Source organism: Doryrhamphus excisus, linkage group LG13 (genome assembly GCF_037039965.1).
Source record: "Doryrhamphus excisus strain RoL-2023G ecotype Guam linkage group LG13, RoL_Dexc_Guam_v1.1, whole genome shotgun sequence".
NCBI lineage: Eukaryota > Metazoa > Chordata > Actinopteri > Syngnathiformes > Syngnathidae > Doryrhamphus > Doryrhamphus excisus.
Genome location: NC_136369.1, coordinates 7,528,156 through 7,552,464, shown reverse-complemented (window position 1 = coordinate 7,552,464; position 24,309 = coordinate 7,528,156). Strand labels below are relative to the sequence as shown.

At 40.1% G+C, this 24,309-nt stretch overlaps 1 protein-coding gene across 1 annotated transcript; it reads left to right on the top strand.

The window, feature by feature from the left end:
- Positions 1-42: 42 nt before the first annotated feature.
- On the top strand, positions 43-24,205 carry ly75 (lymphocyte antigen 75). Its single transcript, XM_058088505.2, has 35 exons — positions 43-434; positions 2,179-2,550; positions 5,722-5,895; positions 5,983-6,144; positions 6,315-6,434; positions 7,200-7,340; positions 7,427-7,624; positions 7,704-7,861; positions 7,964-8,068; positions 9,359-9,447; positions 9,538-9,707; positions 10,577-10,770; positions 10,977-11,119; positions 11,217-11,295; positions 11,869-11,940; positions 13,537-13,660; positions 13,758-13,793; positions 14,495-14,664; positions 14,773-14,840; positions 14,919-14,995; positions 15,080-15,216; positions 15,873-15,981; positions 16,127-16,287; positions 16,868-16,997; positions 17,168-17,388; positions 17,451-17,613; positions 17,697-17,861; positions 17,940-18,059; positions 18,977-19,162; positions 19,235-19,458; positions 19,556-19,763; positions 19,840-20,001; positions 20,080-20,196; positions 22,415-22,597; positions 22,683-24,205. Exons 1-35 carry the CDS (start codon positions 362-364, stop codon positions 22,856-22,858), a joined length of 5,187 nt encoding a protein of 1,728 aa, XP_057944488.2. The 5' UTR covers positions 43-361; the 3' UTR covers positions 22,859-24,205.
- The last annotated feature ends 104 nt before the right edge of the window (positions 24,206-24,309 follow it).

Below are 24,309 nucleotides of genomic sequence, written 5' to 3'. Positions count from 1 at the left end.
ACAGTTTTTACCAGTTTTACAATACAATTTTATAGTGTTACTAACGTTTGTCAATGAGTCTCAGTGGTCTGTGTTACCCCCCAAATTAATCACTTTTAATTGCGTATTTCAGTGAATTTATTTTATTGCCGGACCGTAACATTATTTTGTAGGCTCCACCGGAAGCTACATGCCCTACAGCCCTCACTTGTCAGTTTTCCCAAACACTGTTATCGAAGCTTGGGCAATTGACAGCAGGCGGCGGATAGCCGTGTATTCACTTTCGTTTCATACTTAAGGGAATCAGTCGCACTTAATTTCACAGCTGAACTCTTCAAGAAGACGTGATCTTTATGCCTGACAAAAGGCGACAATATTGAAAATGTTCCGAGCTGCACTTTGTTTGTTGTCGGTGTTTGGGACAACTCTATTGTGGGGGACATGCTCGACTTTTGGTAAGCAGCCTCCTCAAAAGGATTTCACTTTACTTTCGTCATTGTGCGAAGCCTAAATGTGATTGGTTTTGATGTCGAGCTGGTCGACGTATGAATCAGGACAATAGATGCTGGCCGACTGCATAACAATTAAGGGGAGAGACTGCTACTCTTATATTAGTCAGTGACTTGATAGTTTTAGCATTGTCAAAGATGCTAACTTGAGTTTCATTGAAAGGCAAATCACACTCATGTCATATTTTATATATATATATTGCCAAGTTAAACATAGTTAAATTGATACAAACATCGGCATTTAGGGGTGTGCCTACACGTTACGGTAATATGCGTATTGCTAAGGCCAAAATCAATGGAGCTAACGCTGCAAATAGAAAGTGATATGCAACTTAGGTTTCAGTCAGTTAGTCAGCCATTTTCCTATAATGGTAGTGATTTTTTTTGTTTTCCAACATGCTTATAGCATGTTACATTATATGTCCGAAAAGGAGTAGGAAGAAGCAGATTAAAAAAAGCCACCCCCTCTCCACAATTACTTTGCTTAACATGTTAACAGATTAATCGGTCGATTATTTTCGATTGGATTAAAAATATGTAATTTGTAATTAATTTCCCATTCTTTGTTCAGAAATAGAAAATTTGAACAGATGCACAAAATAATGAGAAATAATAGGAAATAATGCACAAATACTAGGTGTTTGCTGCTTGAATATTCTGTTAAAATAATGTTAAATAATACAATGTTACAGTTAGTGATTGGGTCTACAAAAATGTCATTCCTGTTTTCAAAGCTGATATGTGTGAATATCTTGTTTTGGCTAAAACACAAAGATAATAGGTCTGCTCTCATGGATGACTCGGGGAATCTTAAAATATACACATTTGAGAAGCTGAAATATATTTATACACAAATAAAATAAGGATTAATCAATGACCAAAATAGTTGTTGATTAATTGGGTAATCAATTAACCATCGATTAATTGTTGATGCTCTAAAATACAGTATAGATTGACTATTGGGTGATAAAAGAAAATAAGAATGAAGGAAAATCGGGATCTGACATCACTTCATTATATTAAAACAATATATATATTTAAACATTCAAGCACACATATAACACAGGAAATAGGGCTTTATTGAGATGCGCTTCTGTAACGGACACATATCATTGTTTCCAAAATCATTAGTAAAAATATGATCAATTAGCGTGGCACAATTTTAAGTTATTCTACTTGGTCAAGTCATTTTTAGATATAGACACATGGTATACATTGTAATGACTAGTTTTCACATTCATATGATGCCAACCATGATTTGGAAAACAACATGTCAAAAGAAAATGTCAGAAAGAAAAAAGCAATTCTCAGATAGTTAGCAAATAGTCATGGGAAAAAAATGTAAAAAGGACCCACCTTTTTACATTTTTTTCCATGAATGATCTAATCCTTGAGAAATGTTCTAGATAATATACATTTTGTTCATAGTTATTGGACTTGTAAAAAACATGAAACACCAAGGTTCATCTATGCAGATGTACCTCGTGTTTATTTGTTGAAAAGAGTAGACTAAAGACTGCATTGGATTGCTATCCAGTTTGCGGTGTTGTGCATGCTACTGCTTAAATTCCGTTTTCTCCACTGGTTGATCGGATGATTAATAAAAACAGAATGAGAATGAACTACAAGGATTCTAATGTTTGCCCTGAAGTGGCAAAAGTTTCAGTGTTTTATGTTTATCCTGTTACAGACGAGGATGCCTTCACCATTCAGCACTCCAGCACAGGGAAGTGTTTATCTGCTCAGGAGTCTGGAAGTTTGGCTCTCTCAGCCTGTGAGCCAAACAATACGTTCCATTCCTGGAAGTGGGGTTCAGGTCACCGACTTTTCCACATGGCAACCTCCCTCTGCTTGGCATTAGATGTCCACTCCAAGTCTTTGTCCCTGGTGGACTGTGGTTCAGAATTCCTGCTATGGTGGCACTGCGTGGATGGGGCTGTGGTCACAGTTTACCAAATGGGTCTCACAGTCGACGGAGGCCAGTTAGCAGCCAGACGGGATACGTATGACACGTGGGTGAGAGGGGGATCCCAGGACAGCCTTTGCCAGATTCCATACCGCGGTAAGTGAGAAGCAGCCACAAAATAAGAACCACAAGAGTCATTAAAATGTGTTTATTATTATGAGGGTTTTGCATCACACTGAATTTGTATATTTGTATAAATTTGCAACAAAATAAGGCTACCAAAATATTTGCAGATTTTAGTTGTACACAACACAATCCAACCACAGTAATAAACATATTGTTAAAGTGGACCTATCATGCTTTTTACACTTTTATGACCGCTAAATGTTGTTAGAATGTTATTTTCCCGTGTTAAACAATGCCAAAGTTTAAGATAACGAGGTTTGTGCATTTGGAAGTGAGCCCTGAAATAAGTTTTGGATGGGTCTGAAGACTCGCTTTGGCTTGTGGACTTCCTCATATGGGTATGCCTGGGTACAAGCTGTACAAGTTAAGTGGGACCAATCACAGCGGAGTGGGTGTGCCGGGTGGCGGGCTATGGGTGGAATAAATTAAAACAGACCGTTTTGGAAATCCAAGGAAATATAGCTGGAATATGTGCATAATCTGGAAGATCTCGAAAGCTTTCTGTGGGGGTTATTGCGTGTAGCAGTTCTATAGGAGTCCTCAACTCAACACAACGGGTCAAAAATGAGAATTAAAAAAAAAATACCTATCCCATGAGACGAAAGACAAAACACAATGTACTTTGTAGGTGTGCCTGCTGGTGTGTATGTCAAATGACCAAACTGGTTTTTGTACATTTCTAACACAGCCCAATTGAGTTATCTTCATTCCTGTCTGCAACAACAAAAAAGTCGGTCAGTTCTTATTCCCAAGAGAGTGTCTCATGTCATGTGTCACATGATTCACCATAAATCCTCCATGCTCTTTTGATAAATCATGTAGTAGAGGCTGTTGAACTTTTACCTTGGATTACTTTACTGTACTGCACAAGTCATCACTTCCAGGCACACACATTCAAGTGTGTTAGTGAATGCACTACAGCTGCGGTGTCCGAAGTGCAGGACGGGATCCATTTGCGATCTGGAGCTCTTTGAATTACCCTGTGGTATATTCTAAAAATATAATAAATGCTTAAAAGGCTTACACAAAATAAGTTGCTGATATTTAGTCTAAGAGTGTCAGTCGCTCATGTTTATATGTGGGTGATTGTGTTACATGTATTGTCTTGTGATGTTAGCAGACCCTCATCTGATGGCTAATGTTATCTTTTCACTTTATCGTGTGACTTAGCTTCTTGCTACTGTTCTTGACGAAGCATCTTTCTTTTCTAGCCATTTCTTATTTCATCATTGTAATATGTTGCATGTACTTTGTCTTGCAAAGACAGGATATGAAGTAAGGTGGCATTGTATGCCTTGAGTGCATGCAAATGTGTGGTTTAATCACATAGTATTGGGGGAAACCCTACCAACTCTACTATAGTATTATAATCACCATGATTTATCATCATCAGCAGCTTTCTTCAGCACATCCAGCTCCGCTAGGAACTTCCAAAAAACACCTTGTGGCTAGTAGGGTTGTGAATGATAAACCAATGGGACCAGATATGCGGTTTGACAAGCGAGAGATACGGCTGCATTGGTAGCAGCCTCCTGGATGGATAAGAATCAGCCATAAATCCTGACATTCATCAATTGTAGAGACATGCACCGGATATGGCAAGCCTAGCAACCAATTGACTGCATCTTTTAAGCAATGCGAGGGCCTGGGCTGGGTTGTGCATGCACCTTAGCTTACTGTGACTAAGGATGAGAATTTCATGTAAATAGTAGCAGTGCGTACAGTATAGCAATGTAATTTACCTTATTGGAAGTCAGTTGGGATAGTATCTAGCATACCCCTATGACACTAATGAGGACAAGCGGCGTAGAAAAGGGATGGTTGGATTATGTATTGTGTGAAACTAAGACCAGCAGAACATGAACCACCAACATTGGTAATGGTTTTATTTCATTTGAACATGCATCAGATTACAATTGAGTGCATCCCATAATCAGTTCACAGTTCCACATGTCCAAAAGGAGTAGGAAGAAGCAAAGCTTATTAAATCCTACCCCTCCATCTGGTACTTTTACAATCAGTAACTGTTACATTTGTTCACTTCCTGCTTTCCATAATACAGTTTACAGGTGATACAGGTGATATGACCATCCAATGACATAATGGGTACCATAGTAAGTGTCAATATAGTGATATATATAGCACATGATGACTGGTTCAAGACTCTTCATCCTTGTATTTAGCAAACATCAACTGCTTGTATTGTTTCTTGAATTGGCTCATCGTTGCATTGTTTGAGGTCCTTACATTGCAAAATTGTTGATTTTAATGGCAAAGTTACAGAGAACTCAGAGCCTTCTTTTGTTACCTAACCTATTTAGACCAATTGCACTGTGACTTGTATGAAAGTACACATTATTACACAATTAATTTGATGCCTGTTTTAGAGTAATGTGAATACACAAAGAAGGCACAAAGGCGATAGTTTGTCAACCTAATACCACGATTCCAGTGTTGCTGTGTGTATGTATTTCTCATAACACCAGGAGTAGGAATTGTATGGTGACACTCGGCTAATATAGTATGTCTCACACAGGTACACTACACCATCTAGTGGCTCAATGTGACATGATACAATGATCTCTGAATGATAATCTTAATATATATATTGTTTCAAAAGTTGAAATGATCAAATATCGGTCGATAATAGCACAATTATTGACTAGCAAAATGTGTTATCGTGAAAGGCCTACCCATAACTATAATAAAGATAACAAAAGAGTAAAATTGTTAAGTAACACGAGCTAACTGTTGCCAGAGAAGCAGTGAGAGCCTGGCAAAATGTGTAAACATAGATGCCAGAAAGTAGGAGATTGAAACTTGAAACCATCGCACATGTTGGCATCGATGGGCTGAGCGTGTGACAAGCTGTCATCAATTAAATCCACCTTTTACGGACTAGTATTAATTCTCACAATAATAAGGAACAGTTTGTTTGTTTGTACACTGCATCAAATCATATGGAGTCCTTCCTTTTTAACCCATGCCTACCATAACGAGATTGGTACCTTGTCACCCGGGTAGATTTTGGTGTATATCAAGCTACCAGTTCCTAGTAAAGATCCTTCTGCAAAAAAGGGGATATTGTCTTTAAACTCTACTTTTCTTTTCTTGTCATCTTTCTTTGTCGTTCTCATGCAGTCATTCACACCATCAATGGGAACTCTGCCGGCGCTCCTTGTGAGTTTCCCTTCAAGTACAATGGAAGCTGGCATCACGGATGCCTCCCAGATTCTGACTTCCCGGGTTTCTCCTGGTGCTCCACCTCTTCAGACTACGACCAGGACCGAAAGAAGGGGCACTGTCTAAAACCTGGCATGTTGTCGTTTTTAAAAGATTAGTGTCAATGATCACAACAAAAGCCGGGATTGGAAACGCTCACTGTCCCTTTTGGTTTTTCAGAGAAGGGTTGCCAGACTCTGTTTGTTGGGCCAGAGGGGGACTCCTGCTATGAGTTTGTACCCAATGCTGCCATGACCTGGCAGCAAGCTTTAGATTCATGTCGGAGCCAAGGAGCGGATTTGCTCAGCGTGTCTGGCCCGGATGATCTCCACTCCAAAACCTGTAAGACATGCTGATTCCCTTGCATAGTTGTCATATTATAGAATAGTTCAACATCATTTTATATTTGTGCGCTGTCTTTGGTGCAAATCTGTTTTAAAAAAAAAAAATGATGTTGACCACTCTCACATTTCTTTTTCTAATTGTGTTCTGTGATTTTCTTCTTTGTTTAGTTTTAGACGGCCTCAACAGGATGCCTGAGAGAATGTGGATAGGCCTCCATCAATTAGATACGTCTCAGGGCTGGCAGTGGTCAGATGGCTCCCCGCTTACCATCTTGCGGTGGGAAACAGGTGAGGACTCTTCTTATACTCATTTTGTGAAAATCGGTCTTATAGAAGTTGCTGTTATGGACTCTTTCTGTGCTTGAGTGAGTCAATGAGTCAAATGAGTCAAAATCAGTCTATCCAGGCCTATTGCCCATTTTAAAAAAGGGAAGTTAAAAAACAATAATACATAAAATAAATAGATTTTTATCATTCATAACTATGTTTGAATGTGTTAAATTTGACATTCAATGACAGCCTTTTCCACATAATTGAATACATGCATCAGTGAAATATTCATCCTATTTATTTAGTTTGATTTCAAATTGGCATCTTGTTGTAAACTGTCCCGCTATAAACACTTGGTGTCAGTCAGTGTAAACAATGTGACTAGTGTTGTAAAGAATCTCATTGTTCCCAGTAGTTGGACGCAGTGTTGCATCGGGGGTGTTATTTCTGCTGAACAAGCCCATTAATTGCAATGAATAGAGGCTTTCTAGCTATTGTAATATGGTTGCTACTTTCTGTCTCTGTGGTGAAAGTGGAACATAACTGATGCTATTAGGCAGACACGAGCTGCCATTGTTTCTGTGAAGGGATTCAGGAGCTGCATGTTAGAGATTCTTGAAGCTGTTTTCGCCCAGACATGTCTGGCAGTCTCTGAAGAAGCCCTTTTGGATCAGAGGCAGGGGGGACATCCCAAGTTATCTGTTAACAGCTCAGCCTCACTGTACGAAAACTTTCTGTGTACATGACCGTTTCATGATGTGATATTCTACTGGTTTATGGCAGGAATGCCACCCAGCTCCATGATCATTGAGTCAGACTGCGGAGTCCTGAACTCCAACCAGAACTATGAAGCTGAAGCGTGCAGCAAACAACTACCATATATCTGCAAGAAGAAAGTCAATTCTTCTCAAACAACACCATCAGGTAGGCTAATTCATATCTGGACAGCCTGTGTACAGTTGACCATTTTGAATCTAATTTTTCCTGGATCTCTGTCTGCCCCCCTGCAGAGTCACTCATGTATAATGAAACGGTGTGTGCTTCTGGTTGGGTGCCATGGAATGGCTGGTGTTACAAGTTAGTGACGGACAAGCCTCAAAACTTCACTGATGCGCAGAAGTACTGTAATAGCACAGGGGATGGAAGCTTTCTGGCCAGCCTCCACTCTATCGACAGCAAGGAGATGATCAGCACAAGTTTTCATGCAGGTTCATGTCATGATTTGCATCACACTTTTAATACCTGTTGAAAAAAAAACCCCATCACATTTGTATAACCGTCCATCAGACGGAATGTCGTCGGATGTTTGGATCGGTCTGATCGGTGAAGGTATGAAGCCTGCTGTCTTCAAATGGATCAACCAAGCACCAGTCACCTTCACATTCTGGGGCCCAAATCAGCCAATGCAGCCTTCTCAGGATACCAGCTGCGTCTTCTACTCTGTGGTGTGTATGAGTATAACTACATCATAAACCTCTTCAGTCTTGGGGGTTTGTGATGTGCCACAGAAGAGTTTGTGAAAAAAAAAATCCTTGTGTTTCTCCAAGTCTGGTTGGCATGTTGGCCGCTGCTCTGAGACACTAGCTTTCATGTGTCAGACCAAAGGAGAAGTCAGCGAATCATTGGGAGTGGCTGGCTGTCGCTTTGAGGATGTGAGTACAATCCATTTACAAAGTAAATTAAAGTAAAGTCCCCTCACTTTTGCCAGCAGCACCATACACTCAAATGTTGGCTGTTTTTTGCATTGTAATTATGGTAATGGTAATGGTTTTATTTCATTTGAACATGCATCAGATTACAATTGAGTGCATCCCATAATCAGTTCCAGTTCCACATGTCCAAAAGGAGTAGGAAGAAGCAAAGCTTATTAAATCCTACCCCTCCATCTGGTACTTTTACTGTTACTGTACTGGTACTGTTACATTTGTTCACTTCCTGCTTTCCACAATACAGTTTAAGTTTTTTTTGTTTGTTTTTTTTAATAATGCAATAATACCGAAGTACGAGGTGATATGACCATACGATGACATAATGGGTACCATAGTAAATAGTCAATATAGTGATATATATAGCACATCATGACTGGTTCAAGACTCTTCATCCTTGTATTTAGCAAACATCAACTGCTTGTATTGTTTCTTGAATTGGCTCATCGTTGTGCATTGTTTGAGGTCCTTATTATTATTATTATATTGTTCCATTTGCATACATTTCTTTAAACAGGTTTTTGATCAGTATTTTTCAGCTAACCTGCAATAATAATTTATTTTATCTGTTTATATTAAATATGTATTCCTATTTTTTAAGACTTGTTGCCGTTCCAGTCTAATAATACCTCTTATGGAACCATGTAAGTTTAAGACCAGACAATTATAATTCTGATTTGAATGTCAGTTGAACAATTACGATTCTGATTTGAATGTCAGTTGAATGGCTTTTGCACTTAATAGTTCACCAAGTAAATTAGTATACTGTATTGTACTGTAGAATAGTAATTCCGGATCAAAAGTATGTGTTTTGCATAGTCACATTTTGTTGAAGTTTCATTTGAGCACTGGTAAATAGATAATTAATTATCCCAAATATCTTTTATTCCGTCCTTCCGTTTGAATCGATTGAATTTGAGCGGTTTTTGTCCACTCACGATGGCTATGGTTTATGTCTGCAATATGTACTTATTTGTTCATATGATGCACATAGAGCAACAATTTCATCCTCTCTCTTTTCTATTCTGTTCTTGTACCATGAGGCATTCAGGCGCATTCATCATTGTGAGTGTTAGTGGCTAATTGTTTTTCATTTTTATTCACGTACCCACAATGACAATTGCTGTACCTCTGGGGGTTTCTACATGATACAATACTACAGGAAAGATGGCATTTATTCTGTGTCATTTCTGTCATGATTTAAAAGTGTGTTGCTACTGTGCTGTAAATTAACAGGGCTGGAGGAGACACGGCAACTCTTGTTACCTTGTGAACACGACACAAGTGTTTTTTAAAGATGGCTGCAATGTCACTATTAGAAACAGGTAGGTGTTGCGTCACCTGGCATCAAGAAACACACTGCCGCTTATTGTTACTGTTGTGTCTGAACGCTCATATTTATTTCTACTCTTCAGATTTGAACAAGCCTTCATCAACCGTCTGCTTGGAGATTATATTAGCAATACACCTCAGTATTTCTGGATTGGGCTGCAGGACGTTAAGAACACAGGAGAGTACCAATGGCAGGGGCAGAATAATTCCCAAAGTGTAGTTACGTACACCAACTGGGGCGGGTTTCAACCAGGTATGCACTTGTACTTTAGCACTGTACACTGAATACATTTTTGCCGCTTATCCTGAATAGGGATACACCAGTCCAACTTTTATTAATTTCCGGAACATTTCATCGGGTTGTTCTCCACAAAATAATATTTTTTAAATATTTTTTGTCAAATACATTTTTGGTCATTTGGTCATAAAAACTACACATTTCCACAAAACCTAGTAGAGTAGCGATGAAGAGCCTGTCAAATAATTTTTTTGTATTATACTCTCTTAATTTGGTCTTGGCAGAAAACTGAATTTTCTACGTCAGGGGTGAGCAAACTACGGCCGGGGGCCACATGCGAGCAACCAATGGTTTGAATCCGGCCCACCTGTTGCTTTCTAATTATTTCAACGTTTAACATACAAACTGGTAACATGACTTGTAAGTCTTATTTATTAAAAAAACAACAACAAAACTGTAAAATTAAATTACATAGTTTGATGTGCTCTGATGTTTAGAGTGCTCCTGAAAAAAGGGACATGAGAACATACAGTTTTACAGATAAAATTACACAGATAATTCAAGGAAAAAGCATAAAATAGTGTGTGAGTGTGTTTAATATATGTTCTGGCCCCCCGAACAATTTTGTTAACTCAATGCGGCCCACAACTCAAAATATTTGCCCACCCCTGCTCTCTATGTGCTCTTGTTAATATTGTGAATATAAAGTCAAAGTGTCTTACTAAAATACAAAAAATACAAGGTGAAGTAAAGATAGATAGATTGTATGTTTGTAGCTAATAGTTTATGTCCGTCACATCAGTATTTATCATGCATCATATCAGTTGATCTGAAAAATGACATTACTGTGCATAATAATACAGATTTTTTTTTGTTTGCTTTAGATAAGGATGGCGGCTGTGCTGTAATCTCCACCACAAAACCACTTGGCAAGTGGGAGGTGAAAAATTGTACCCTTTTTAAGGCCGGCACCATTTGTAGGACAGACCTCAGTCCAGTTCTGCCACCTCCACCCGAGCCAGACACTCCTTGCCCGGACGGATGGGTATCCGTACCTGGTGTAAAATATTGCTTCAAGGTGAATGTTTAGACACAGTGGAGATGTTTTGTCACAATTAACAATGAAGCATAATGTTTGTTAAATCACTGGTGCAGGCTGTATAAGCAGAGTAAACATACCCAGCTGGAACTGAATGCATCATTTCAAAGCTTCTTGTAATATTTCTAAATATTTGTGCAGTTGTCAGCTTCTATTAAAAGCTCTTGTTTGTTTGTCTGAGTCAGGTGTTTCATGAGGAGCGACTGAGTCGCAAACGGTCGTGGGAGGAAGCTGAAAGATTCTGTCAGGCACTTGGAGCCAACCTGCCCAGTTTTACTAATAGAGACGAGATGAATGCGCTGCATACTATCATGAGGGACACCATCAGGTACACATAATGAAATGAAGCATGCAACTGAAAAAAGCAAGGCATGCCCCTTTAAGACCGCAACCTGTCAAATGATAAAACAATATTTATTCTGCAGCGATGATCGGTACTTTTGGGTCGGCTTGAACAGAAGAAACCCAGCCGACCGCTCCTGGCAGTGGAGCGACAGCCGTCCCGTGAGTAGACATTATTCTTATTCCAGAGACCACAGTAAGGGTGTTATTTGGATTTTTTATTATGTCTGTATCCCTGATATATACACCACGTTGAATTATGCGGTATTGAATTACTAATTATTATAAATACATTTCTATTTATCTAAAATTACTCAAATTTGATGTTTTGTTTTTTTGCAAAGTAATATTTTGGTGACACTGGATGTCCTCATATATTCTTCATTCATTCATTTTCTACCACTTATCCTCACAAGGGTCACGGGGGTGCTGGAGCCTATCCCAGCTGTCTTCAGGCGAGAGGCGGGGTACACCCTGGACTGATCTCCAGCCAATCACAGGGCACATATAGACAAACAACCATTCACACTCACATTCATACCTATGGACAATTTGGAGTCGCCAATTAACCTAGCATATTTTGGGGATCTGGGAGGAAACCGGAGTACCCGGAGAAAACCCATGCATGCATGGGGAGAACATGCAAACTCCACACAGAGATGGCCGAGGGTGGGATTGAACTCGGGTCTCCTTCTTATGAATAATAATAAAATAATTTTGTCGCCTGTGCGCCAGGTATCCCTGGATATTTTACATCATGATTTCCATGAGGACGATGCATACAGTCGAGACTGTACAGCATTTAAGGTAAGTTGTACATGTGTGTTTTAGATATACATACAGTGGTATGAAAAAGTTTGGGCACCCCTGATCATTTGAAAAAAAAAAATCCTTTATAAATCACTGGCTGTTGGGATCAGCCATTTTAGTTAAATATATCATATAGCAGATGAACACAGTGATAGATGTGAACTGGAATTAAGTTTATGGGATTTACAGAAAGTGTGCAATAATTATTAAAACTAAAGTAGGCAGGTGCCTAAATTTGGGCACCCTTGTTTTATTGATTTTAACACCTTTAACACTAATTATTGGAACACAAAGTGTGTTTGGTAAGCTCATTGACCAAACTTAGTTTGCCCTGACCTTAAACCACCTTTAAGATGAACTAGAAGACCGATGTTGGGCAAACATTTCAACTGACACTCAAAAAAAGGATTTATGGAAGAGTAAATGTTATAACCCTAAAAAAGGGGGAAATATGTGAATAAGGATGGACGGACACGATGTCTCCCTCTGGCATCCTCATCCAGAATTCTTTTATTTTATTTATTTCACACACAAAAAAAACATTTATGTCAAGCAGACAGCCATTTTGTTTCCCACAAGTAGACCTGCACAGCAAATCAATAAGACAACAGTGTCCCTTTCTACTTTTTAAGACAACACAAACACAAAATATTCGCATGTTATTTTAAACATCCAAAGAAAGAACATATACTGTACACGTCTACCTAAACAAATACACATATTAAACATAAACCGTCCCATTACCCTCCTAACAGACGTCGGTTAGCTAGCTTACAGTACCATGTAGCATCTACAACTTGGTACCAAACTATGTCTCAAAAAGTTTCCGCAACCCACCAAACATGCTTAAAAATGCTCACATGTTGCAGCACAGCAATGAGTACATTTAATGCCCGTGACATAACTGAAAAGGGGGAAATATGTGAATAATGATGGCCGGACACGATGCCTCCCTCTGGCATCTTCATCCAGAATGGAGTGCCGCGGCCAAGAGCTCCCCCTTTCTGCTTTAGCAGACATAGGCAATCGATCCCAGATTAACTGATTCAGACTGCATTGTAAATCAATTATAAATAGAGGCAACGCTTTTTAGTGAGCACCTTGCAACACAAACAGTATATCACATAGACGTTGACTGTAATGGAACCCCTTGTGGTTTCATGCTTTCTTCTATTATCACTATAAGCAGGTGTGATGGCCATGGGTTCAAATAACTTTGGGTTTGTGTTTGGAAAATGTATTGCTTTCACAACTAGAAGGGACAACATTGTTGCAAGACTTGAAACCGATCATCCAATTGGTCTGTTGTACGTTCTTCAATATTGACTGTTTCTGTGTCCCACAGTGATCTTGAAATATTGGGGTTGCTTACTTGGAACATTGGTTTCTCTCCATTTTCTCACAAGGCTGCAGTCACTTGATTTAAGACCTACTTTTTATCAGTAGACTTTGTATTGTCTTAGTTAGAGTTGTCAGAAAGATACGTTTATTACTTATCATTGACCTGCTGGGGGCAACACGATCTCTGATGTTATGATATCACTGTATTTGTGCTGCGATGACATTTGTGCAAACAATTTCTGTCCTCATTAGACAATGAAGAGCACCATCAAGCACCTCTTTATGTTTGTGCTCCACGACCATGTTCCTGCATTGTTCTATGCTACACCGTTTCACTGTGATGCCAAGTTGGAATGGGTCTGTCAAATCCCTCGTGGTAAGACGACACATGGAAGGAAGCGTGTGAAGCATATTCCATGGAGGTCTTACATAGAATAAACTGTATTTGACTTGCTTTGTGTTTCATTCAATAGGAAGGACGCCAAAGTATCCGGACTGGTACAATCCTGGTAATGAACAACTACTTACACAAGCTGCGTTCAAGACCTTTTGTGTCTGATTGTGTATTGTCATTTACAGTGGTATGAAATAATTTGAGTACCCTTGATAATTTCAATATTTTGATTGGTTGTTGGTGTACCTGTGGTCTCCCATTTCCTTACTACGTTCCTCACCGTGGAACCTCACAGATGAAATCTCTGAGCTAGCTTTTTGTATCCTTCCCCTCAACCATGATGTTGAACAATCTTTACCTTCGAGTCATTTGACAGTTGTTTACAGGCTACCAGGTTGCTACTCTTCAGAGAAGATACAACTTGCAATTGGCCACCTTAAATACCCTTTTTCACGACTGTATATGAAGGTCAAGGGTCAATGAGCTTACCAAACAAATGTTTGTGTTCCATTTAATTATTGTTAAAGGTATTCAAATCAATAAAACAAGAGTGCACAAATTTATGCACCTGTTTAAATAATTATTGCACACTTTCTGTAAATGCTGTAAACTTCATTTCACTTCTTATCTATCACTGTGTTTGTCTGCTATATGATATATTTAACTGAAATGGCTGATCCCAACAACCCGTGATTTATAAAGGAAAATCTTGAAAATGATCAGGGGTGCCCAAACCTTTTTTTATACCACTATATGTCTGTTGTGGTCTTCCAGTTTTAAAATGTCATAATTTCAAATATGTGTTGTACTTCACAGGCGTGCACCATGAAACGTCTATCTTCATCGATGGTGGCGAGTATTGGTTTGTGAATGAGCCCCAGTTGACGTTTGAGGAGGCAATGCTATTTTGCAGCATGAATGGCAGCAAACTGGCTTCAGCGCCCAGCTCCACTGCTGCCAGACTCATTCACAAGTACATCGAAAAGGCAAGTCTGTATTGCATATATTCATTAAATACACACACTTAAACCTATCAATAATGTATAATATTGATGAAAGTTTAATGATCTTTATCATAAAATGATTCTGAGCAGATGTCAACTTCTCAGAAGCAAGGCTGGTGGGTCAACCTGAAAGACACCAAGCGAATGTTTCCCATGACGTAAGACGGTACACGCATACTGTATATTGCATAGGTGCAAGACAGTTAACAATACATACATGCATACATGTGTTCTAGGGCACCTCAGCTGCACTTCTATTATTCAGCTCTCTTCGGCAGATGCACCTCCATCAGCCCTGAGAGCTCCTTTCCAAGTGAGTACACAATGTCTGTGTGTTTAAGGGTACATTAAAATGTGATGTATTGTTTTTCATGAGCATTACTATACTAACTTGCAGAGTATGAGCACAGTTGCAAGCAGCGGTTGCCCTTCGTGTGTGAAAAGTACAACATCACATCAGTGGAGAGAAGCCCTCTAGACCCTCATCCTGGAGGCCTGCCATGTGGAAATAACTCTCTGGCTTTCAGAAATAAGGTTTTCTTTGAGTTTTTTTTTGCTTATGAAATTCTATTTTTTATGTTGGAAACTGGCTCAGTTTCAAATGGTTTTAGTCAAGGGTGTTGAAACTTTTTGTACTGAAAATGTAAGTATGTGGGAGTTCATTACGAATCATTCTATGCAGACGCTAAAACCAATCCAATGTACTGTTGGTCAATAATTAGTGTAATATCTAATATTCATTAATTCATTCATTTTTACCACTTTTCCTCATGAGGGTCACGGGAGATGCTGGAGCCTATCCCAGCTGTCTTTGGGTGGGAGGCGGGGTACACCCTGGACTGGTCGCCAGCCAATCACAGGGCACATATAGACAAACAACCATTCACACTCACATTCATACCTATGGACAATTTGGAGTCGCCAATTAACCTAGCATGTTTTTGGAATGTGGGAGGAAACCGGAATACCCGGAGAAAACCCACGCATGCACAGTCTCCAACCCTGGTCTCCAAGCTGTGAAGTCTGCACGCTAACCACTCGACCGCCGTGCCGCCGTAATATCTAATAATATATCTATATTTCTTTTTAGAATATGCTGAGGCCCAATAAAAAAACAAGCTCCTGCACGTTGAACCCCCCTGTTCTTAGACCTTGAAAACAATACCAACAGAAATAATGTTTTTTTCCAGTGCTACACGCTGATGAAGGCTGTGGAGCCGGTATCATTCAGGTCTGCCAGTGAGACATGCCAGTCAGTGAGGGGAACCCTAGTCACCATCTCAGACCAAGTGGAGCAAGGTAATTATTAGACACACGAAGCAGAAAAAGCCTGCATGATAACATCAAGCTGCCCTCCAAGTTCCTTATCTGAAGAACTGTATGTTCCTAACGGTGAAGATGTACTATACACTCACATCTGCGGTTGCTGCTTTTGTGCATTTAGACTTTATCACCAGCCTGCTGCCCACAATGAAGGACATGGGAGGCATATGGATTGGCCTCAAACTCAGACGATACAAACTGCAATGGGTGGACCAGTCGCGGGTCAGTTACGTCAATTTCCATCCACTGCTCCTTGGCATGAACAAGGCCATAAAAGTCAACGTAAGTGGACTTTATTTCTTTTTTTTTATGAATGAAATATAGAAAACTTTATACATGTTTGGCCCTATGGGGACATACTGTACAGAGCTGCATTGTATCTGGTTTATTGTACTTTAGTCCTCCATTGATTTCTTTGGCATTTCACTGAATGGAATGGAATGGCCTTTATTGTCATTATACAAGATGTACAAGGAGATTGGAGAGCTTCTCCTTTCAGTGTAGTAGTCAAGTTAAAAAAAAAAGTACATAAAAGTAGAGTAAAAAAGACAATTTAACAAGATATATACAAGATATATACAAGATATCCAAAATATACACATAGTATTGCACAGGAGCATATGCAGGAGCAGATATATTGCAGATATATTAATTTTAGTGCAATGATAAATAGGTCATAGTGCAAATAATGACTGGTGAATACAGATGAGTAAGGTCACATATGAGTGTATTGTATTGGGTTGTTAAATAAATAAATATGATTGAGGTAGTAACAGAGGCAGTGATGGAAATATTGCAAATTGCAACTTGTTGATTCTGTTCTTTTTCTTTTTTTTTTCTTTTTAAAAAATATTTTTTGCAGACACTGGAACCAGACAGCACGGATCTGTGTGTGTTTTTACTCAACAACGCTAATTCAGCTGTGATGGGTACCTGGGACTACACCTCTTGCACGCAGTATCAACATGGGGCTCTTTGTCAACACTATGCAGGTAAATCACTGCTTCTGTGATGATTTCAATGAATGAAATGTACCTTACTAATCCAAATACATGTTTTCTTCAACCTTGCTGATGAATAAAATAAAACCTTCTATACTCTTGTCTTAGTTTGCATACAGTATCTGTTCTCGATCATCATCCTCTTTCGCTCCTCCTTTCAGATCAAGTAGAGGAACCTTCCGTCCCATCAGAGTCTTTCCAAGTCAACAACCACACCATCCTGCTGCTTGTTAAAAATCTTACCTGGTTCGAGGCCTTAGAGCAGTGCAGCAGTCACGGCATGGATCTAGCAAGTGTGGCAGACACCTTGCTGCAGTCCACCCTCAGTGTGCACGTGAGCCGTGCGCGCACACCCATGTGGATCGGCCTCTTCAGTGAAGACGTACGAGCTGATATCATGTTTTCATCACCGCTCCCGTCACCTAATACTTTGTTCTTGCTCAGGATGGTATCCACTACCGCTGGACCGACCACAGCCACACTGTCTTCAGTCGCTGGTCGGCAGACGTCACGGCAGGTTCCTGTGTCTACCTCGATACCGATGGCTTCTGGAAAGCCACCGAGTGTGAGCAGAAGCTTGGCGGCGCTATCTGCCACAAACCACATAGTGAGTAAGCATGCATCATGTAGAGCAAGAACACATTTTTGTGTTGAGTACTTGATTTTTTTTTTTTTGTTGTTTTACTTCAGGAGATACCATTACCACACCTGAGGATGTTGCTGTGAAGTGTCCTCATAAGATAAATGGACCAAACTGGATCCCCTTCAAAAACAACTGCTACTTTTTCCAGCTTGCTGCTTCCAGATGGGAGCAAATCGACCAAGGCCCCATCCGCAATATCTGTGCTAGCCTGCGTAAGGATCTCTTTAGTCTTTCAATGTTTGAGGAATATTTTTTAAGCTTCACGTCGTCATCGGGTATTTGTGCTGCAGATGAAGGGGCAGACATCCTCACCATCCGCAACGCAGAGGAGAACGAGTTCATCCACCAACAACTTCTGCCGTTTCAAAACTTGGTTCAGTTCGTGTGGCTTGGACTGTTCCAAGACAAAAGTGGGTGTTTGGATTTATTTAGTATAATATTACTGTAACAGTGATCGAGTGGTTAGCGCACAGACCTCACAGCTAGGTGACCAGGGTTCAATTCCACCGTCTGCCATCTCTGTGTGGAGTTTGCATGTTTCCCCGTGCATGCGTGGGTTTTCTCCGGGTACTCCGGTTTCCTCCCACATTCCAAAAACATGCTAGGTTAATTGGTGACTCCAAATTGTCCATAGGTATGAATGTGAGTGTGAATGGTTGTTTGTCTATATGTGCCCTGTGATTGGCTGGCGATTGGCTGTGATTGTACCCAGCCTCTCGCCCGAAGACAGCTGGGATACGCTCCAGCACCCCCCGCGACCCTCGTGAAGAAAAGCGGTAGAAAATGAATGAATGAATGAATGAATATTACTGTAACAAGCTCTTGAGTCAAGTGTTTCTGGACCAAAAATAAGTTTTAATGAAATTATGGGATGTCATAACCTGATGTCCACCTATTAGAAATAATGCAATGCATTTTTTTATTTAAAAAAAACAACAAAAAAAACCTTGAACTGTATTATGGAAAGCAGGAAGTGAACAAATGTAACAGTTACTGATTGTAAAAGTACCAGATGGAGGGGTAGGATTTAATAAGCTTTGCTTCTTCCTACTCCTTTTGGACATGTGCAACTGTGAACTGATTATGTGATGCATTCAATTGTAATCTGATGCATGTTCAAATGAAATAAAACCATTACCATTACCATAGTATACACCACTCCAAATTACAGTTCCGCAATATTTATAAAGGCAGTAACAATTTGTTTTGAATCTCATGCAATTGTCGGTGTCCCTATCGTAGTGGCTAGCATGCATACTTAATGCTGAAAAGAACGCTAAAAAGACTTTGGTTTAAAATTGTGGACTTTGTGTGTTTTCAACTCCAGGTAACCAGATGAAGTGGTATGACGGCACCAATGTCCAATATTCCAACTGGAAAAATGGCAGACCAGAAGTAGATGGCCCCTTCATGACAGGTCTCACTCTGCAAGGCCAATGGCTTCTCGTCACAAACCAACTGCTTTTCTCAGAGTTCAAACAAAGAGCCATAGTGACCTGCAAACTGGATAACGGTTGGTGCATCTTAACTGCAACTCTGTGTCCACTTGAAGTGTTCTTAAACATACCAATGTTCTTCTCCCAAGAACCAAAAGATGAGTACTCCAAGTCAGTCAGGGACTTTCAATACTTGGGGAATATAACCTACGAGGTGGTGACCCAAAAGCTGAATTGGTACCAGGCTCTGGAGAAGTGTGGTGAGCGTGGAGGGCATTTGGCAAGTGTCCATGATGCTCAGCACAACGCGCGCGTGAAGCTCCTTGCAAAAACTGATGGTTTCCCACTCTGGATTGGCTTGTCCAACCAGGAGGTAAGAACGTACATATACATTTTTAAAAAGCCCACTACTAATATTATTCATATAAGGAACCTTTGTAATAATATTTTGGTGTCTTGTCTCCATGCAGGTTGGGGGTCCATCCTACGAATGGTCAGATGGAACTAGGTACCAATACCGGGAAAACATCTCCGAGTCGTTGGAGGGCTCCAGCTCAGACAAGGAAGAGGTGGGCTGCGTTTTTGTGATGCCCTCCGGTTCTTGGATGCGGAGCAACTGCAGCTCTCTGCTAGATGGCGCCATCTGCTACACGACCAACATCACCACCCAGTCCCAAAGTAAGACGAGGCTCTACTGCGGTTTAGCTGCTCACTCCGCATTCTCATTTGTTTTTGTTTTTTTGTTGTGAATCAGGAGCCAAACTCCAGGCAAGGTCAGAGGTCAACCACTGCCCTCAGAGCAATGGAACATCCAAGTGGGTGCAGCATCAGGACCACTGCTACGCCTTTGACATGAGCTTCTACAACTACAGCGTTTACAGCAACGCGCAGGCCAGGAGCATCTGTCAGAGCATGGGTGAGTTCTTGCGGTGACTTAGGCGCCATGTTTGCACTCCAACTCTTCTTCTTCTTCTTCTTCTTCTTCTCTTGACAGATGCTCAACTGCTCAGCATAAAATCCAAAGAGGAGAATGACTTTGTGTCCAAGTACGTGACTGATAACCCTCTCATCACCAGTCGAGTGTGGCTCGGAGTTGGCATCGATTCTAAAGGTACACTAAGGGCATTATCCAATATCACTTTTTATAATTAACATTTATTAATCATCATTTGCAAATATTATGTCAATATCCACGTATACGTGGACCCAAATATTCCAATTGCATTTGGTATATTTGCTCAAACGGAAAGAATTGAACCTTTTGTATACGCCTCATTCCGAAAGAATAGTGCCAATCCGAATGAATATATAATCGGATTAACAGGGGTGGAATATTCCTTGTTGTCAGGGTGCGTTTTTCTTCTTCTGTACTTCATTGGTGGTTGGCAAGCAGCTTTTGTGTGCATTGGCGCCATCTGTGGAACAGAATCGATACGCCATTCACAAGTCCATAAGTCAAAAGAAAATATATATCTATATAAAACATATACCGAGTTGAATTATAAAATATTAGCAAGATTGAATTTGATCTTTTCCTGGTTAAATTTATCATATCGCATGCTCAGATATGACGTAACACGCAGATCCAGACGTTCTTCACTTTTAAAAATGGAGGCCAGCAATCGGCACTGGACTAAGCAAAGTTTGTTTTTGATTCAAACTAAATTTCAAGACTGGACAGACGAAAAACTGGCAATACGGAGTTATTCCAACAAGTGAAAGAACAACTCGGAGAAGTCGGTATCACGTGATGTTGGTGTTTACGCTTTACTGGGCATGCCCCATTGACTATTCTGGTTGATTATTACAACGCATGTAGACAAAAGATTGGAATATTCCTTTCCATGGATACCATTGTTTCAGGAAAAGTCATTTGGAAAGAGAAAAACTGGTCATGTAAAAACGTGGCTACTGTGGAGTGTCTGTGGTGTAAAGACTGGCAGAGCAATGGAATATTGGTCCGTGTGGCAACACCTAGCTCGTTCCTCCTATAGACTTAGTGATGTTTTCCAATGTAAAAAAAACGTGCTGTGGCTCGTTTTTTACATTGGAAATATCTTATGGCACACCACTAACTAAAAATGTTACAAAATGTCACCATGACCTCTGTCTATCGGAGGAACAAGGTAGTTGTTGCCAATATTGATGCCACACGGACCAATATTCCATTGCTCTGCCAGTCTTTACACCACAGACACTCCACAGTAGCCACGTTTTTACATGACCAGTTTTCTCTTTCCAAATGACCTTTCGGGAAACAATGGTATCCATGGAAAGGAATATTCCAATCTCTTGTCTACATGCACCGTGAAAATCAACCAGGATAGTCAATAGGGCATGCCCAGTAAAACGTAAACATCAACATCACGTGATACCGGCTTCCCCAAGTTTTTCTTTCACTTGTTGGAATAACTCCGTATTGCCAGTTTTTCGTCTGTCCAGTCTTGAAATTTAGTTTGAATCAAAAACAAACTTTGCTTAGTCCAGTGCCGATTGCTGGCCTCCATTTTTAAAAGTGAAGAACGTCTGGATCTGCGTGTTACGTCATATCTGAGCATGCGCTGAAAGAATGCACCCGGGATCAATTTAAACAGAAAAAGATCAAATTCAATCTTGCTAATATTTTATAATTAAACTCAGGACATGTTTTATATAGATATATATTTTCTTTTTTAATAAAACTGGACTTGTGAATGGCGTATATAAGGGTTTAGATTCTGTTCCACAGATGGCACTAATGCACATGAAAGCTGCTTGCCAACCGCCAATAAACAACAGAAGAAGAAAAACACCACGAAGAAGAACGCACCCTGACAACTTTCCGTTTGAGCGGGTACAAGATACCTCAATCGGATTGGTTAAAGGAATATTCCATCCCAGTTCAATTCTTTCCATTTGAGCAAATAAACCAAATGCAATTGGAATATTTGGGTCCATACAGCTGGGATAGGCTCCAGCACCCCCCCGACCCTTGTGAGGAAAAAGCGGTAGAAAATGAATGAATGAATATTCATGGTTATTGACATAATATTTGCAAATGATGATTAATCAATGTTAACTATAAAAAGTGATATTGGATAATTCCTCACGGCACACCTGATGGTTTCTCAAGGTACACTAGTGGTTGAAAATCACTGGTCTAGACAGGATGCAAATGCTAATATTTTATTCAAACTCATTATTTTGCCTGAATATGCCCTTATTAGCATGTCAACAAATATGAAAATAAAAATGCCTCGGTATCTTTCTTCAGAGTGTGGGAAATAGAAGTAGGGTATGTCATATTGGGGGTTCGAACTTAGAAGTTTTTGTGGTCCTCCTCAATCCAGGTACTCCCACGGCCTGGGAGGACGGCTCTGCTCTGTCATTCTCTAACTGGAAGTCTGGCGCCTCCGTTAGCGGGCAGAAGTCCAAAGCACCGTGTGCCGTCATGGTGACAGCAGACGGAGGAAGCTGGAGTCTGGTCAGCTGCGAGACGAGCTTCAGTCGAGTCGTCTGCCAAACCAAAACCAGTGAGTGCTCCTTTTTTTTTTTTTTGCTCATTGACTCCATAGAAGACCACCAACCTGATTGCACTCCTTTATTTCTCTCTCTCAGAGTCATCCGGCTCTCCCGTAGCTGTGGGCTTCTTCGTTGTCATCCTCATTGTGGTCGTCCTCGCCGTGGGCTGCCTCTTCTACGGGAAGAAGAGAAGCCACTTCTCCTCGTCGGTGCGTTACAAGAGGACCATGGATGAGTCTGACACCACCAATATTATCACAGACGCTGAATGAGCAGACTCTGTTTTACCTCAGGGAGTTTAGAGTTTGTGGCCCTCAACCCAATCCCTTTTAAATGACTATTTATTTATTTATCAAGTTCCCCACCCGTTTGTATGATTCTATGGAGGGTATGAATATGATCAGGCAAGTGTCTTAAGTGCATTGTTTTAGATTTTTTTTTTGTTCCCCCTAAATTTGACATTTTTAAGTAGAAAAGAACAAAATTGTGTATCTCTGTCCAGGCAGATTACACGAATTGCACTGATGTATGTGTGAGTGACTCCAAACGTGGTCTAAAATGTGGGATACTCGCAATATCACGGTTTGATTATTGCTGCCTCACCATGTCGCGTTTTTTTCAGAAAATTAAATTGCTGTTTCATGGTAGACTGCGGTCTTAATATTAGTCTACGCGTATTAAAATACAATTGATATGTTGTATTTTGGGCCGCACGGTGGACGAGTGGTTAGCACGGTGTACCCCGCCTCTCTGGGATAGGCTCCAGCATACCTGCGACTAGTGATTATAAGCGGCATAGAAAACAGATGGATGGATGTTGTATTCTGGTCATTAGGTGGCAGTAATGACAGGAAACTAACGCTGCATGAAGTCAGAGTGAAAAATGTTGTCCCATTCAAGGCTAACTGGTTAGCATAACAGTTATAAACAATGAATAATGGAGGTGATTATAGGCGTGTTATTTCCATGTCTAAAGAGCTGTAATGTTAAACGTATTTTCAAAGTCAAAACAGGTTTTCTTTTCGCTTAAATACAAAAAGATTCCATTATTGAATCCTACATGGTGGAAATTCACTTACCGCAGTCGGGTCTGGAACCAACCAACCATCAACAAGGGACTACTATATTACATTTCCCATCAATTCATGCTCATGTCTGGATGTAGAAGTTGGCCATCACTCGCTGTGCCTTTTTAGAAGTCCTCACCTGAAGGGAAATCGATATCACTGGAAAATGTTTTTGTAATTTGTGATGTTTCATGATCTGAGAATGGGGGATGTCAGTAATGTTTATATGATAAAAGGTTGCCCTGCTGATTAGGATGAGTCTGACAACTGTTTTTTTGGTAGCTCGACTTTGCTATGCACTTCACTACTGAGCAAAAAAAATGCACTTTACACACTGAGGGCACCTGTGTTTGCTGCACATGCTTTGTACATATGTTTGCTTTATTATGAAACCAAAGATGCTCCATCTGGATTGAATGTCAAAGATCTGCGCTTTTGTTTCTAACTCTTGTGAATTTAGTGTATTAGTGCAGTCGTGAAGTTTTTTTTTTCAACAAAAAATAAATTAAATCAGGTACAGCAACATATCTTCAATAAAACAGTCCTCTCTAATATGTGTTTGTCTTTTAATTGCAAAGATAAAGGTGGAATAGTTTTACTACAAAATATATTTCCCAACACTGCAATTGGAAATCATCACATTTATTGTAATCCAA